The sequence below is a fragment of the Myotis lucifugus genome, unplaced genomic scaffold, assembly GCF_000147115.1.
Source record: "Myotis lucifugus unplaced genomic scaffold, Myoluc2.0 scaffold_217, whole genome shotgun sequence".
In the NCBI taxonomy this organism is placed as follows: Eukaryota; Metazoa; Chordata; class Mammalia; order Chiroptera; family Vespertilionidae; genus Myotis; species Myotis lucifugus.
In genome coordinates this window covers 238,736-252,927 of record NW_005871265.1, presented here as the reverse complement: position 1 = coordinate 252,927, position 14,192 = coordinate 238,736, and the positions used below count along the sequence as shown (strand labels likewise).

Genomic DNA, 14,192 nt, shown 5'->3' with positions numbered 1-14,192 from the left:
ACATGCTTAACGGGTAGTGAGATCCCTGGAACTGCTTCAGCTTGCCATCTTAGCCTAAGATAGGGCCTAAGACAGGGCTCCATGAATGAGCGTGAAGATGGGTCAGGGTGGTTGACCACTGAGAGGCAGCTGCCTTGACCGTGAGCGCAAGTAAAATATGAGGTGTGGTTTTTAAACCATTTCTTAGTTCATAAAAGGACAAAAGAATCATTTTTATTCTTGCTACATTTTAGTTTTCATTTTCTTCCTTGTCATAGTTGGTCTTGGTTGGAATAGACACAACACAAACCTCAAGGTTTTCTTTTCTAGGGTGTTTGGTGGGGAGAAAAGGGATGTTTAAAAATACCTCGAATTTTTAAAGCTCTAATTTAGACTTTATCAAGTCAAAGTAAGAAAGTGCCTTATAGATACCTGTTCATCATTCATTCACTTTCCAAATCAAATTTAAGTTTCTAAAGGAAGTTATTTATCAAGAATTCCAGTAGGAGTTCATCATGATGTAAGGCCATGGGTTTAGAAGTGAAATGGAAAAATGTTGCCAGAAGAGATTAAATTGGAGGCTATACGGTTGACTAGATTGACTGTTAATTAAGTCAATTATCTAAGAGATAATAGAATCACTTGTTGGCTGATACAATTTGGTCATTGAAGCAACCAAAGGAACACTACTGCAAGTTAAGTAGTCAAAGAAATTCAAAGAGCAAAATCTCCTGAGGAACACAAAACTCTTCCTTTTGAATGTCTTAAATCTTCCATGCTGGCTCAGGAGGAAATAAATTGGCAAGTCCTGAAACATGTACACTGGCAATAGACTCAAATCAGCCAAGATTTCACACTGCAATTTTTAAAATGATGTAAGAGCACATACTGTAAGAGAAAGTAATTTGTCAGTGAAATGTCTAAAATAAGAACACTCATGACTAGATTATTTTAACAACAGGAGATAGAAGAGAATAAAATGGTAAGTGAGACTATCAAGTAAGCCTGAATAATGTTCCTCCTTAGCTTTTCTTTAGGGTGGTTGCCATGATACATAGTGGAGCAGGGAGCTTGGTACTGATTATAGAAGATAGATCCCCAGTTGAGATTTCACAAGCACTAAGCAGTTAATATTCAAATTTTTTAAAATTAAAATAGTATATATATAATAACATTTTCCATGCCTTACATGACACTTTAAGAAATGTCTACACAATTTTTTAAGGTATTCTCTACAACTGCATTGTAAGTAAATAGCTGTGGCAAATTCCACCATCTCTGATCTATGAATGAAAGGTTTACTTCTCTATAGGCAGAACCAGAGGCCATCATCTATGAGGTGCATCACTTGGACACCTAGAGGCACCCCTAGTTCCCTCTCTCACACACTCTTACATTAACTCAGCCTTAGGGCCCTATTGCTATTATCTACTAAACATATCTCAAATCCTACCGGCACTGACTCATCTCCTAGACATGCATTAATATCAGGCTTTCAGGGTCTTTGCCATTCCTCCACTTCTAACCCACATTCCACAGTGCTACCCAAGCCATGTTCAAATGCTGAGACTGCTCCTGTCATGTCTTTGCCTAAAATCTTCAAGTGGTGCCCTATCATCTTCAGGATCAAGTTCAAATTCCCAAGCATGGTATACAAGATACCTTAAAATCTGGAATCTCTGTATGTAATTTCTTACTTTCCCCCAAATGTGCTATGGCCCCTCATCTCCCTTCCTTCCAAAACTATTACCAAGGCAACATATTATGTGACTGGCATACCTGAATTAACAAATCAAAGATTTTTGTCTTTGTAGATCTTACATTCTTATGGTAGGCAGGTAGATGGTTGATAGATCAGAGAAATAAAATTGATAGACAAGTAGGTAGATGATTAATACTAATATACAAATGACTGATATGGGTAAGTAGGTAGATGACAGATGGATGACAGATTATTGACAGAGATGTTTGATAGACAGGGAGGTGGACCGATAGGTGGATGACCAATAGAGTGTTAGGGTGATGGCAGCAATGGATACAAATGAACCAGAATGGGGAAGCATAGGGATTGTGTGTGAGGTGCTATGCTGTTTTACCATTTTATTTGGGTGGTCAGAGAATGCCTCACAAAAGCAGTCGCACCTGAGCAGAGACCTAATGAAGGTAAGGAAACCAACAGTGTGCATATATGAGGGAAGAACATTCGGGGCAGAAGAGCAGACAGTGCAGTAGCCCTACAGCAGTCAGGCGTCCGTGTGCTCAAAACCACCCAGGACGCCAGTGAGGCTGCAGAGCAGGGATAGCGTGAAAGACAAGATCATGGAGAAAGGGGAGTGACACCACGCACATGGTGGGTCATTATGGGGACACAGTTCTTACTCTGAGAGCAATGGGAGCAGCTGGGGTGCTAGAGCAGGCGTGCCACCAGCTGATGTGTATTTAGGAGCTACCCGTGAGGGGAACAGCCCCCTCAGAGACCACACTGCACAGGAACATTCACCCTTTACACATTATAACCTTCAGTCCACTGGTCTGGTTCCCCCTTAGACTGTGAACTCCTAGGGAGGGGGAGGCTGTGTCTTATTCTCTGTTGCTCTCTAGCACCAAGCAGAGCAGGAAGGACCCTTCCTCACACTCCTCGCGTGCTGGGCGCTGGGATGGAGCCCCAGGACCGTGCCGGCCACTGGAGGGGTTGAGCTAGTCTTTGCCCTTTGGCCTGGAGCCCCAAATTCCCAATGACTGGGCAGAAAGAGCAACCAAGGGAGAGAAAATCAGAACTATATAGAGCAGTGGTTCTCAACCTTCTGGCCCTTTAAATACAGTTCCTCATGTTGTGACCCAACCATAGAATTATTTTCGTTGCTACTTCATAACTGTAATGTTGCTACTGTTATAAATCATAATGTAAATATCTGAGATGCAGGATGGTCTTAGGCGACCCCTTTGAAAGGGTCGTTCGACCGCCAAAGGGGTCGCGACCCACAGGTTGAGAACCGCTGATATAGAGGCTATGGGAAAAGATGCCTTGAGAGATGCCTACAGGAAACAACGCTGCAAGGTCAGGAGCCTGTCAGAATCTGTAGGCCAGAGTAGGGGTGGGAGGTGGGGTAGTACCAAATGCTCACATCCCAGTCTGGAGCTCGAACTGGAAAGGGCTAACGCTGGCTGCAGCTGCAGCTTTTCTTCACAGCTCCTCCCACTCACAGTGATGTGGGTGAGGAGTTAACAGTAATTTAAAGTAGGGCTTGAGGTGGGCCGAACCCAGATGGGTCTATTTCCTTCGCAGAGGACTATGCTGGCCATGTTTCTACCGACTAGTAAAAATAACTCCTGAAGTTGCCCTCGATTCTCCTCTGCAGCCCCCACCCTCCCCCAGTGCGCTGCTCTCCCACACCCCCTCTCCCAGCCTCAACGACGGAAGGTAACATGCACAGGTGAGTTGACAGGTACCTGAGGCTAAGGAATCACCATCCCTGCTGTGCTAACCTCCCTCAGACTTTTACTCTCTGACCACCCATCCTATCTACCCCCTAATTAACTAGGAGGATCTGCCAAACGCAGTGCCCCTTATCAGAGGCTGTGTAAGCACTGGGGTCTATCAGCCCCACCCCCCGTCATCAGGAAAGACAGATAACAGACTTGGGAAACAGACTTGTTGGGATTTAATTTCCATGTAAATTATAAAAATTAACACAGAGTTAAAGGTTAGAAATGGACACGAGATAAAATCTTTGTGGCATGAAGTCATCTGACAGGGAAGGCAAAGCTAGATTTGTGTCCTCTTCTGATGAGCTACTCACTGCAGTAGCATTAATAACCACATTCCCGCCTAAACTTCCACTTTCTCATCTATAGAATGGAAATAAGAGCACGGGACTAGATTCTGTGAGAACTAAACATACTAAGGATTGTAAACACGTCATCATGTGTGGTCTATAGGTGTGGCTACTGTATGCAGGACTATCTATATATCTACATGTGTGTCTACTGTATGCAGGACTATGTGTCTACGTATGTGTCTATGTGTGTATGTGCATATATAAAATACTAGCAGCGGTATCAAGACAAAGGAGGTAATGGAAACATTTCACAGTAAGCTGACGGCATACGAGTGCATGCCGCTACTCTCCTAATGATCTGAAAGGGGCCTCTGAGGTCCTGAATGGCTAAGGTGGGTTCTTGATGTGTGCTGGGTGTTAAATACCTCTGAAAAACAGAGGGTGGATTTGGGAACTCCTGCCTTCATTCCATCCCCAGGTATTGGTCAGGCGTCAAGGCCTCCCAAGAGGGGCTGAGAAGGCAGGGGGAGCAGCAGCGAGGCTGCACTTGGCATTTCCGTGTTTCTCAGTCCATTCTTCTTGTTTGTGCAGATGACTACTCCTGACACCATCAAATCTGTCTTACCCCTTCATCCAGGAAGTCAGTCGGACAGCTCCTTAGAGGAAACGGTGGTGGTTTATCTTACAAGCCCCCATTAACAGAAAGATTCAAGAAACATGGACCCACCCAACCCTGGTATGAACTGGCGGAGCCACCACATCTGGCATAGCCTCAGCTTCCCCTTCTGTAACATGGAACAGTAATCAGCACTTCACCTGTTTGTTATAAAAACTAAGCAAGATGATGTTTGTGAAACTACCTTGCCAAATATAAAGCGACAGACACATGTTATCATTCGGACCAGTATCTTCAGCAATGCACAGGTGTCCAGCAACAACACTTACCGGGAATTTTCTTTTAAAAATTATAGTTAGGGAAGAGGGTAAAAGCAACTTTAATCTAGATGTTGGGGGGAAAAAAGTCTCAAAGTAATTAAAATATTAATCGCAAATTTTCTGATGCTAAATGAATGAAATCAATTCAAGCCAGCCAAGCTCAGGTGATGATTACTATGAAATGGAATTACCAAGACAGCACTCTTGCAGACAGCACCACAAAACACAAAGGCAGCAATAGAGGACATACAAAAATTTAAGGATTTGTTTCTTTTTTGAAAATTGCACTTGAAAAATTGAGGTTAGAAGAGAATAAAAAAACTATACTAGCAACCAACATTATAAAAATTAAAACTGCCCTGACCGGTTTGGCTCAGTGGACAGAGCGTCGGCCTGCGGACTGAAGGGTCCCAGGTTCGATTCCGGTCAATGACATGTACCTTGGTTGCAGGCTCATCCCCAATGTGGGGTGTGCAGGAGGCAGCTGATCGATGTTTCTCTCTCATTGATGTTTCTAACTCTCTATCCCTCTCCCTTCCTCTCTGTAAAAATATCAATAAAATATATTTTAAAAAACACACACACAAAAAAATTAAAACCAAACTGAACTGTGCAACCTAAAAAAATAAAATTTGGTTCATGAGAAGTTACTATTTTTATCAAATTCTATCAAACACTATCTTTTAAAACGTGAAAATCATTACCGTTTACTGGATGTTAACTTGTCCCCTGGAGAGAATATCTGTGTATGAGGAAGGATGCAGTCACCTGTGGACCACCACCAATCACAAGAACATGCAAAGACACATACTTCTGCCTCATCTCCACACGGCTGCTGCCGACCTCACGCCGCACTGGAGCCTTACCTGACCGGTAGCGCTCATCTCTTGACCCTGAGGACCTTCGGCGGTGATAGCGAGAGGAGGAGGAAGGAGTAACGGGAGCCCGGCGCTCTGGCGGCAAAGCTTGATCCACCCCTGGGTTAAGGGAAATAGCAGAGTAAGGTGAGGCTTTCCTTGGCAGCGGGAGCTAATTTACTTTGCGGAGCAAATCATTGGGTAGAGTACAGCCCTGACTCACTGCATCCCCACAGCCGACCTAGAGCTCACATGGGAGTGGGCATGGGGGCCGGGATGTCACAGACGATGACCAGGAAAGGGAGAAGCATCCAGGGCAGGGCAAGAGGCACACCCAGCATGACAGCCTTTAGAAACAGTGCAGGCTCCCGCACATCACTAACGTCTAATATGTCATGGGGGGAAATGCAAACTAAGCCACAAGCAACATCTGCAATCTTTAGGGTTTGTATTAAAAAAAAAAAAAAGGAAATGGAGTCCAAAGCACAGACTCAAGTAATGATCTTCTTTTTATAATAAACATATAGAAAGTGGTAAGAAAATATTTGAGAAAATTAAAGATTACATTTATCATTAAAGATAACTAAAATAAATCTTATAGGATACTTTAACAATATAATTCAGATAACGAGGATTGAGAATAAGCTTCCATCTTTGTTCAATCCAAATTTCTAACTCTCTGGAATCTTGCCCCATCTGAAGCTAAACGATTGAACAAATTATATTCCGCTATGGCTTTGATGAATTAGCAAAAATGTTAGCATGGTCAGATAAAAATGATCCAATGGGTATTGGTCCAATGCTGACCTAAATCTGGCAATCATCATACCTATTACATTTCAGAACTAGAGTGGTAAAGGCACAATCTAGATAAACGTTAAGTACGGGAAAGATGAATCATTACAGTTCAGAAATGAAGAAATTCCGAGCACTGACCATTAAACATTAATTGCTACTTCTTCAGAAAAGGACCCGCAATAAAGGATGTCCCAAAATTCACGCAAGAAGTAATTTTGATAGAAAACACAGGTTTATAATTAGAAATTGTAAATTTTTCATTGATTCATAAAGTATACAGTATAGGGTTATGTATGGAATAGCATATCGGGTAAATGGCCTCCACAGCTTTGCTGGCACATTCGCACTCTTTTGTTGAAATTTTCCATGACCGTTTTGCATAAATGTGGCTGAATTTTGATGAGGCTCATTTTCATCTTGACAAAATTGTTGCATTTGGGATTCAGAGAATCCACGAGTGATTGTTGAGAAACAAATGCATCCACAACGTGTCACTGTTTGGTGCGGATTTGGGGCTGGAGGCATCATCGGACCATTCTTCGAAAATGCGGCTGCTCAGGCAATAACAAAAGAGTGCGTATGTGCCAGCAAAGCCGTGGAGGCCATTTACCCGATATGCTATTCCATACATAACCCTATACTGTATACTTTATGAATCAATAGAAAATTTACAATTTTTAATTATAAACCTGTGTTTTCTATCAAAATTACTTCTCGCGTGAATTTTGGGACACCCTTTACTTGATAGAAAGTAAACCAGAGACAGCAATTTAACAAAACAGAGTTTAGTTCCTGGTTTTCTGTGATGGCTCCAGGGGAGCTATATGTTCCTGGGATTTAATATTTCTCTTAGGGTGATTTCTGCACCTCAATTTTTTTATGCTGACCCGAGACATTTTTTATTGATTTTACAGAGAAAGGAAGGGAAGGAGGAAGGGTTGGAAGGAGGAAAAAAGGGGGAGGGAGAGGGAGAGAAAGAGAGAGAGAGAGAGAGAGAGAGAGAGAGAGAGAGAGAGAGAGAGAGAGAAACACGTCAATGTGAGAGAGAAACATCAATCAGTTGCCCCCAATACACACCCCAATAAGGGTGACAGCAATCTATGTGCCTGACCAGGAATCGAATCCACAACCAACTGAGCCATCTGGCCAGAGCTGCACCTCAATTTTTATGGCATGTTTATGGGTCCCACATAAACAGGTTACTAGATTAGAATTGTGAAAAAGATACCTATGCTGTAAACTTTTCATCTAGCAAGCACATTAACATCATTAATTAACAGTTCTTAATGACTGCATTTACAGCCACCAGAACTCTTCCAGTTATTATCTACAAAGAATCTTTTTAAATTGATCTTAAAAAATTACTTTGTATTTTTATCAAGCAGATGCACAGAAATCAAAGAGTGCTATTAAGTCTTATGATGAAAAATAATTACTTGCATTTACATTCACACTTATAAATATGGATTTATAATCTTACTCAATTGTCCATTTTAAACAATGCGGCACACCACCGTGGCCATCACTATACCATAGTCTCTCTTCTCCTCTGTCAACTTTTGCAATTTCTTCTTTATTCCCATTACAGGAGCTGCGAGCAGTGCTTACTTCCTTTTGTGGCAGCATCACCAGATCTATTCCCAGTAGATTCTTTTATCTGGGCTGTTCCATTTGCCCAAAGATGAGACTTCTGGTCTCCTGTCTTGTGACCAAACACAGGAGCACACGTCAGCCACGGCTGGAGCCCTCTCTCCTCCAGCACGCGCACTCTCATTTAGCGCCTCTGGGGTCAGTATCGCGTGGTGTCCCTGAATCTAGAGGCTCTTAGTCCATTTCTCCAGAGGACGAACCTCTCTGGAGAGTGGGGAGGGCATGGATCACCTACTTCCGGGATGCCATGCCTCCCCCCACCCTGAGGTTTCATCACCTCCGTCTTCTGCCTCAGCCCCACCCCCCCAGCTTAGGGAGGCACCTTACAAATCACAGAAACGTGTCACTGTTTCTTCCCTTCCCCTGTCCGGTGGCTTTACACTTTACCAGTTTACTGACATCTTAGTACAGTTCTGGAAAGAACAGCTAAATGGGCAGTTTGGAGTGGTCCAGGTTACACAGTGACTGATTCATATATACACTTAATGTTTCGCTTTCATTCTCAGTACTGTTACCTTCCTAGTTCATTCAAACATGCTTCCTGGAACTATTTTCAACCTTGACCCCTTCTGGGTCCCTAGGTCAGCGGTTCTCAACCTGTGGGTCACCTAAGACCATCCTGCATATCAGATATTTACATTACGATTCATAACAGTAGCAACATTACAGTTATGAAGTAGCAACGAAAATAATTTTATGGTTGGGTCACAACATGAGGAACTGTATTTAAAGGGCCAGAAGGTTGAGAACCACTGCCATAGGTGGTCGTGAACTTCCTCTGAGATGTGCACAGTCCTAATACTCACACACTCGTCCCAGCTGTGCAAACTGGTAGGTTAGTGCTCGCCTGCGCATGGACCCTACACGTCTGTCCTCAGAAAGCTAATATTCAACAAACACTGTCAACATTTATTTTCATGGGCTGAAATAGAGGGTTTAAAAACACAAGTTTTAAGAGCAAATAAATCTGACAAAACAAGAATAGCTTTAACAGGTCACTAGCAACAAGACATTAAAAGAAATTAAAGTATTAGTGTGGATATTTCAATCATTAATTTTTATCTGACTTCATTGTGAATGAAATCTGAGGTGGCTGAAGGTACGTTCTAACAAGAAAAACTCAACAGTCAAATATGCAACTCCAGCCCAGCCAGCGTGGCTCAGTAGTTGAGCGTTGACCTATGAACCAGAAGGCCACGGTTCGACTCCCCATCAGGGCACATGCCCGGATTGTGGGCTTGGTCCCCAGTGTGGAGCATGCAGGAGGCAGCCAATCAATGATTCTCATCATTGATATTCCTCCCTCTCTCCCTATCCCTTCCTCTCTGAAATCAATATAAATATATTTTTTAAAAATACAACTCCAAAGCAGAATTGAACCTGTCACCACAGGAGGACCCAGGGGCAGTAATGGAGGGTCCCTCTCGTTACCTATCATAGGATCTCACATTCACACTACATTTGAGAACCACCTCTCAGGAAAGCTGCAGGCTGCCTAGTGTCTACAACAGAGACAGGCCAAGAGAGGTCCCTGGGAAGGGGAGGTGTCCCAAAGGAGGTGAGGTAACTGTCCAAAATCATGGGAAGCCATGGAGACAAAAATTAGTTCCCCTCAGATGATAACGTGATAAAAATCTCCTGAGTGCTAAGTGCCAGGCACTGACGTAGCTTCAGATCCCACGTGAACTGAGGGGAAAGGCACTGGCAACATCATGCTCTAGAGACGGGTGTCCCAGCTGGCTCTTGTCACCATCTGTGCCCCTGGGCCTCGGTTTACCATCTTTACACAGAACCGAGAAGAACTGCTAACACTTTATTGCACTGGCCTCAGGACTATACATTTATGAAACCCTGAACCATGCCCAGTGGGAATGGGATGGGCACCAGGTCCACAGAGCAGCGTCCCCACGCAGGCTCTCTCTTCCTCACACTTCAATCCGGTGCGTGAGACTCCCGTCACTGTGAGAAGGACCTCACAGCTAACGCCCGACCCACCAACCACACACCAAAGCCTCCATTCCTCCTGCAAGGACACTCATCCTATCTGTCAGCAAGCAGCTCAGAGGAGACCAACAGAAGCCGCAGTGGGGTGACCAGGCCGTGGGGCCAACTGTAATATTAAGTTTTCTCTCTTTGTTATGTGTGCATGATTTTCAAACAATGCCTTTTATTCAGAGGCAAAACCCCGAAGACAAGCCTAAAACTTACAAATGCTTATTTTCTTATTCTACTGTAAGTCGCACTGAACTCACCTTTTTGGGCTTCTTGTATCCAAAATATCAACCACTAACACAATGTTGACCTCTGAGGGTCGTTGCCTCTAAGAACACATTCCGTCAGTAATCGGTTTCATTTGCCAATCAAACCCCGTACACTGCCCTTCGGGCGTAGGAGTGTGAAGGCCTGTAGCTCTCACTCCCCTCAGCAGGTCTCGGGGGCCAGGACCACTAGGTGCTGAGGTGTTTGGCTAAGAGACGAAGGTCAGCAGCAAACCAATCATTTTAAGACTTTCAGAATTTGTCATACAGTCTCCTTTCTCAAGTATTCTGTAAGCGGTGTCCCAACTGTCAAAGTAGGGTGGTTAAAACAGCATATTCTATTCTAATTGGCCCTGGGTCAGTGGAACAGTCGTGGCTCCAGGTTCTGTAACAACTTTACAACCAGAGTACTGTACCCCGCCCTCCTGCCCCCGAAAACTTGTGTGACCTCGTCTGGAGAATGAGGGCTCACACACAGGACTCCCAACGCTGCTAGGGTCCCCCGACACTAAGCCTTGCACTTGTGTTGAGAATGGTGCTGAGTGACAGTCCCTTTCAAACATGGGGTCTCTCTCTCTCTCTCTCAGAGAAGTGCGCTCACCGAAACGAAAGTAAAACAGAGGCCGGTTTCCCGCGGTGCTGGCCACCCGCTCCCTGCCAGCGGCTTCTCTGATGTCACACACCCCGATGTGGCCGGAGTGCGGCGTTCTCCTCGGGGCGCCTTCACTGTGCTGCAGTCTACACCGGGCCACCGCAGCTCCGTTCGCTGCTGTAACAAGTTGAAAAAAAACTAATTAATTCAAACTTTAGTTTTTTTTAAATTTGTTACAGCGCTGAGCAGAGCTGCCGACCCCATGCAGAAGAGCACAAAGAACACCAAAGGGACCACGCAACACGGGTGCCACCCTGCGCGCCCAGCCCACGCAGCCAGCCATGCTCCCGGCACGGGGGCTGGAGAACCATCTTCTGGGAACTGCTTCTGTTTCACTCTTGTTTGGTAAGGCACAGAAATGAGAACCCGGCAATGTCAAGAGCCTAGAGCAGTGGTTCTCAACCTTCTGGCCTTGTAAATACAATTCCTCATGTTGTGACCCAACCATAAAATTATTTTCGTTGCTACTTCATAACTGTAACGTTGCTACTGTTATGAATCGTAATGTAAATATCTGATATGCAGGATGGTCTTAGGCGACCCCTGTGAAAGGGTCGTTCGACCGCCAAAGGGATCGCGACCCACAGGTTGAGAACCGCTGGCCTAGAGTCAGCCAACCAGCCTTCCTCCAAGATGTGGAGGGGCCGCTTGCTGAAAGGGACTCCCCATCACGGCCACGAAGATGGCCATCACCACGCAGTACTGCTAGAGGAGGAGGGAAGGGGGCAGGGGGAGACCACCGGCTACTCGTCTGCCCACACCTACTCCTAAAGCCTTTCACATATGGGCACCAGCCAACCAAAGACCTGGTTTATTTTTCATTTACTCAACCCACCAGCTAAATCAGGCTCTACAACAGGTCCATCTTTATATTAACTCTCTTAAGAATCAAGGAAAGAAAGCAAGCACACAAAATCAAAACAAAGCTACAAACGCAGCAGAAGATCAACACACAAATTAAGCTTCCTGGAAGGTAACACTGTTAACCATGCTAGCAGGCCACAGCTGGGTGTGTCACAGCCTGGAGATCAGGAGGGGCAGAGCAGGGATCTGTGAGCTATGTGCCCCCGCAGACTTAACCCTTCTCTAGCAGAATCATCAGAGCAGCTTTAAAATTGTTTTAACCGTGAAAACTGTAGAGTTCAGGCAGCACCTTCAAAATGTATATTGCTATCATTTCTCCTTGAGTGCAGCATTAACTGCATCAGCTTTAAGCCATTCCCAAAGCCTAGCCACCCTCAAACCAAACTGAGCTTCACTGGAACTGAGCTGTGGGAACTCCCGCCTGGCATCATTTTCTGTTTCTTGAAATGGACAGAACCTGGCTCAAGTGCAAAGAGATTCCATAAACCTGGACATGGAGTGAAACAGACTTTGTGCTTTGGGGAAGAATCCATAATGTTTTACAATCCCATTTCTAAGCAAAACAAACCTTCATGATTTCATAATCCCAGGCAGGATATTCTATCATTTACTAGGTTTCTAGATTTGGCCTGACCCCCAACTACTTCAAGAAAACCTTGGATTAATTAAACTATAAACAACAGCCATAATTTTTAACTTCCCAAACTAAAAATCATGTTTAAATCGTAACTTCTCTCATCTTTTTATCATTTTAGCATTTTGAAGTAATCAACCATGTAACTGCCCTCTATAGATGAAATACTTACTAAACATATTAGGCCCACTTATATTAGAATATCATGTGCGTATTCTATATTCACAAAATACACATGCAATAGTCACACAAAGGACTTAGATGTGACTAGTGCCATGTCAGGAGCGCAGTCTTCATGCAAATCAGGGACTAGGGGATTTGCGCTATTCTCTCCTGCATGTGGCAGTTAACTCTCTAAACTAGATGACATATCATCAAAGTGTACGTACTCGGAGGCTGGGGCAGGTAGGCGCCAATTAATTTCGACCTCTTCTTTTCATATCCTTTTTGTGTGATGTCACCTACAAGAGAAGGAAAGAAAGATTCAGAATGGTCTCCACGGGTAGGGCTGGTCACTCAAAAGAGTCTAAGAAGACAGTCACAACTGCGTTTTCTGTTTGCCTTATAATTGTAACTTAAAAAGAAAGCACGTTAGCCATTCTCCTTGCCCTCAAACAAACAAAAATGCTTGCCCAGGCCCTGCTCTCAAAGTTTCGGCTCTGACGGGGCCCAGAAATAGATTCTCCACACCGTATTCACATAAGCCAGCGCAGGAACCTCCCCAGTCCCACGGCTCTCATTAACCTAGTCAACCATGGCTTGTGCAGGCCGTGCCGGTGACAGCTGCCCCAAACTATTACTGATTAGCACCTGCCTCCATTAGTGAGGTTTTTTCTAATCAGACATGTCAGTTCCAAGGACTTGAAACTGCTAGGGTATTTTTGAAAATAAGTGACTTAGACCAAATAGAACATTAAGTAAAACAAAACAAAAAAGTGAACACGGAACCTATAGAAATCCAAATATGTGAGAAAGGTGCTTATTGGCTTATCGGTAAAATAAGAATTAAAATGTTAAAGCCAGAGTTTCCCATGCAGAAGAGCAGGAGGCATCATCACCACGCTGACATTCTTCCTCAGTGCTGAGCACATGGGACAAAATAACTTTTAGCAGCAACGTTTCCAAATGTAAGTGTAATGCACACAAAATACTGATGTTCCCCTTGAATTTTTGAGAATCTGCTAATTTTTTCCTAATATTCTAATCAAACCATCATTCCCAAAAAGCCAAAAACTTACGTTTGAATAAAAATAGAGCAAGCAAATAAAGTTATTATGGGTCATCCACAAATCGGTAAATTTGCTTTTTCTAGTGAGGTATGCTCACTAAACTTAATCAGACCATAAAGCGCCCTCAGTGCTTAATGTCTGACAAGTAACTCACAGCCCAGTGTAGAGTCCTGTCCACTCCACAAAACACGTGACTCATTTTTAAACACGGAGCCATAAACAACCAGAGATACAGGAAACACATCCTGCTCTCGGATGACGAGCACGCCAGCCGCTGTCAGCGGGCTGACCAGACTAAAGTGAAACACGGCCCCCATCACAGGTCTACCATGTTCTGCACCTGAACCCCTTTGCCAAATTGGCGCTGGGACTGTTCAGTTCTTGTGGAAAGACCCCGTCAAACCTACTTGTTTAACCCTTTTCGGTCCAACCTCTAGGCTGACTCGACAGACCAGGTGCTAGGACAGTGATGGCAAATCTTTTGAGCTCGGCGTGTCAGCATTTTGAAAAACCCTAACTTAACTCTGGTGCCGTGTCATATATAGAAACTTTTTGA

General features: G+C 44.1%; 1 protein-coding gene across 1 annotated transcript in view; it reads right to left on the bottom strand.

The window, feature by feature from the left end:
- Nucleotides 1-13,953, bottom strand: part of DIP2C (disco interacting protein 2 homolog C) — a 173,695-nt gene extending 159,742 nt beyond the window's left edge. The window contains exons 1-4 of the mRNA XM_023761777.1: nt 13,791-13,953; nt 12,797-12,868; nt 10,859-11,026; nt 5,561-5,671 (exon numbers count right to left, since the gene is read on the bottom strand). Of these exons, the coding sequence (XP_023617545.1) occupies nt 5,561-5,671; nt 10,859-11,026; nt 12,797-12,868; nt 13,791-13,953 (514 nt within the window). The remainder of the gene's footprint in view (nt 1-5,560; nt 5,672-10,858; nt 11,027-12,796; nt 12,869-13,790) is intronic.
- Nucleotides 13,954-14,192: the final 239 nt, after the last annotated feature.